This window comes from Macrobrachium rosenbergii, chromosome 12 (genome assembly GCF_040412425.1).
Source record: "Macrobrachium rosenbergii isolate ZJJX-2024 chromosome 12, ASM4041242v1, whole genome shotgun sequence".
In the NCBI taxonomy this organism is placed as follows: Eukaryota; Metazoa; Arthropoda; class Malacostraca; order Decapoda; family Palaemonidae; genus Macrobrachium; species Macrobrachium rosenbergii.
Genome location: NC_089752.1, coordinates 74,284,742 through 74,287,445, shown reverse-complemented (window position 1 = coordinate 74,287,445; position 2,704 = coordinate 74,284,742). Strand labels below are relative to the sequence as shown.

The 2,704-nt window shown below is 41.4% G+C and overlaps 1 protein-coding gene across 1 annotated transcript; it reads left to right on the top strand.

Annotated features, from left to right (window-relative positions):
• The first annotated feature begins 1,145 nt into the window (after positions 1–1,145).
• On the top strand, positions 1,146–1,679 carry LOC136844081 (KRAB-A domain-containing protein 2-like). Its single transcript, XM_067113092.1, has one exon. It carries the CDS (start codon positions 1,146–1,148, stop codon positions 1,677–1,679), a length of 534 nt encoding a protein of 177 aa, XP_066969193.1.
• Positions 1,680–2,704: the final 1,025 nt, after the last annotated feature.

The window sequence follows — 2,704 nt, the reverse complement described above, 5'->3', positions numbered from 1 at the left end:
TCTGTACACCATCCAGATAACAAAAACCCTGTTTCCTTGGTTGGGCTCTCCCGCACTGACACGTCCTGTCCATTCAGGTGCAGCTGCCTAACTGATTTGGGGTTGATTAGGCAGCATTTGGGATACTAGTAGGTTGTTGCAGTATGATATCAACATAAATTTCTTACTTAGCTGACACTGAACCCCATGCTGAGTTTCACAGCAGTGATGTCACCAATGTGCCTTGGTAGTGCCCGACAATCACTCCTTTAATACAGTGCCTTAACCATGTTATAAACTAGAAAATATACATCAGCAGTCTTAAAAACATAGGAATCCACACTTAGATCATGCAATTCGGACAACTACAAATATTTCTAAGCAAAACATCAACTTCGGGTGGTTATTTTGGCGGCCATCTTGAAAAAAGGCCGCCATTTTGGATTTTCAATTGGCCAGTTGGGCAGATTTGATTAGTATCCCTTGGAGAACAATCGTGCCAAATTTGGCGCTTGTATCATCATTTGCACGATTCTTCTAAAAAATTACTCTTATCTACCCCACTATTTCAGCAGTTTAAAGTATTTTATTCCTCACCTAAACAAACTTACCTAACCTAACCCAATATTTGTGAAGTGTATGTTTTTCATTATTATTCTTTTGACCATCATCGACATTGCCACTTCTACTACAACCTCTCTCTCTCTCTCTCTCTCTCTCTCTCTCTCTCTCTCTCTCTCTCTCTCTCTCTCTCTCTCCATCCATATTGTTCCATTTTTCTCTACACTATTATAAGCACGAAGACTTATATATTCTAGTGTATTGTCTTGTCTATTGCAGTACGAGGTTCTTCAGTGTGGAGATGTAGAGAAGCTTTTAAGAAAGAAAAAGATTCCTGATGACCCAACTATCTACTTTACGACTATAGAACACACCTTTGACATCATCAGACGTGCTCATATTTCCATGGGTCATGGAGAAAGAGATTGCATGCTTAATTAACTATCAAAAAAGTATGCTAACATAACCGCATGGGCTGTGGAGACATACAAATCATTCTGCCTGAGTGCCAACAGAAGGCCAAGAATCAAGTTGTAACTGGCGTGGTTGTGAAACCCATTGTTAGCTCTGAGTAGAACTCAAGAATACAAGTCGATCTCATTGACATGCAGTCACTGCCTGTCAAGAATTGCAAGTGGGTCATGATGTACCAGGATCATCTCACCAAGTTTTGTGCGCTTCGTCCTATTACATCTAAGAGAGAGGCAGAAGTTGTTTATCACCTGATGGACCTATTCTTGCTGCTAACAGCACCAGTTATACTTCAGTCTGACACTGGCAGTGAGTTCACCACTCATGTCGTCACTGAACTGAAAGATGTGTGGCTGTCCCTCAAGATCGTACATGGAAGGCCGTGCCACCCGCACAGTCAGGGGTCAGTGGGGAGAGCCAACAGTGATATAAAAGACATGCTTACTGCCTGGCTTGCAGACAATACTGGAGACTGGACTATTGGCGTTAAGTTTGTACAATTCCAAATGAACTCGAATCTTCATGCAGGCATCAACCACAGCCCATACAAAGCCTTATTTGGTTGCCCTACTAAGATTGGCCTCACTTCCTTTACACTTCCAGATGATATCACTGAAAGACTGGAAACAGAAGATGAGCTACTTAGGCTTGTCAGCAACCCCACCTAGACAGGTGACAACATCCCCACCTCAGCAGGTGATGTTAACAACCCCACCTCTTCAGCTGACGTCAACAACACCCCCACGGTAGATGACATCAGCACTCCCACCTCAGCAAATGATGTCAACAACCCTCCCATGGTAGATGACATAACTAACACCACCTCGGCAAGTGACAACAACTTAGCAGCCGATGTCAATAACTTGGGTGTGGCTGATAACCTTAATCTGTCCTTGACTAATATTACACGGCATCGGGATGAGGCCTATCATGCTCAGTGTAATCAGGCAGATCGGATGACCAGGCGCCACAAAGTTATATTAAAAAAGTGCGTTGGGGGGTGGCACTGTAGCACTTACAATACCAACTGTGGATAGCAGGCGGGGAGATCCCAGGAACATTCGCGGTGTCATTGTTCAACATGATCAAATGAATGACAACTACAGGATTGGGGTTGGGGTGAAGTCGGGTCTCTTAAAAGGCTTCTATTCTTACAACAATTTTGATGTGCATCTATTGTCAATAACTAACATCAACACAAACACTAAAGTATCTCTCTGAACTGCTGTTAGCTCAGAGTTAAATTATGGAGGGCAAGGTTTCCAGAAATGTAACTGTGGCACTAATCAGTGCAAAAATAGCAGGCTTAAATGCCTCAAATGCAATAACAGGTGTCATGGCAGCCTTTCCTCCCCTAATAAGTAGAATATATTATATTACCCACATTTTGAACAGACACTGTGTTTGAAATATTGCTTTGCAATTATATACTATGTTTAAAATATCAGTTATACATAGTGCTGCAATTATACATACTGTGTTTAAAATATCGCTTTGTAAATGAATACATTGTTTGTTGCTGTTTGAATAAAGGTTCTTTAACACCATAGCTATTTCATGAAACCCCTAAGGAGAAATTTCAGTATTTACACGAAATCCCTCAACATTCCAAAGATTACATATCATTACTGATGACTGCAGTGGTTTCATGAACTTACTAAATTTTTCAGGGATTTCATGAAGCAACTAATTA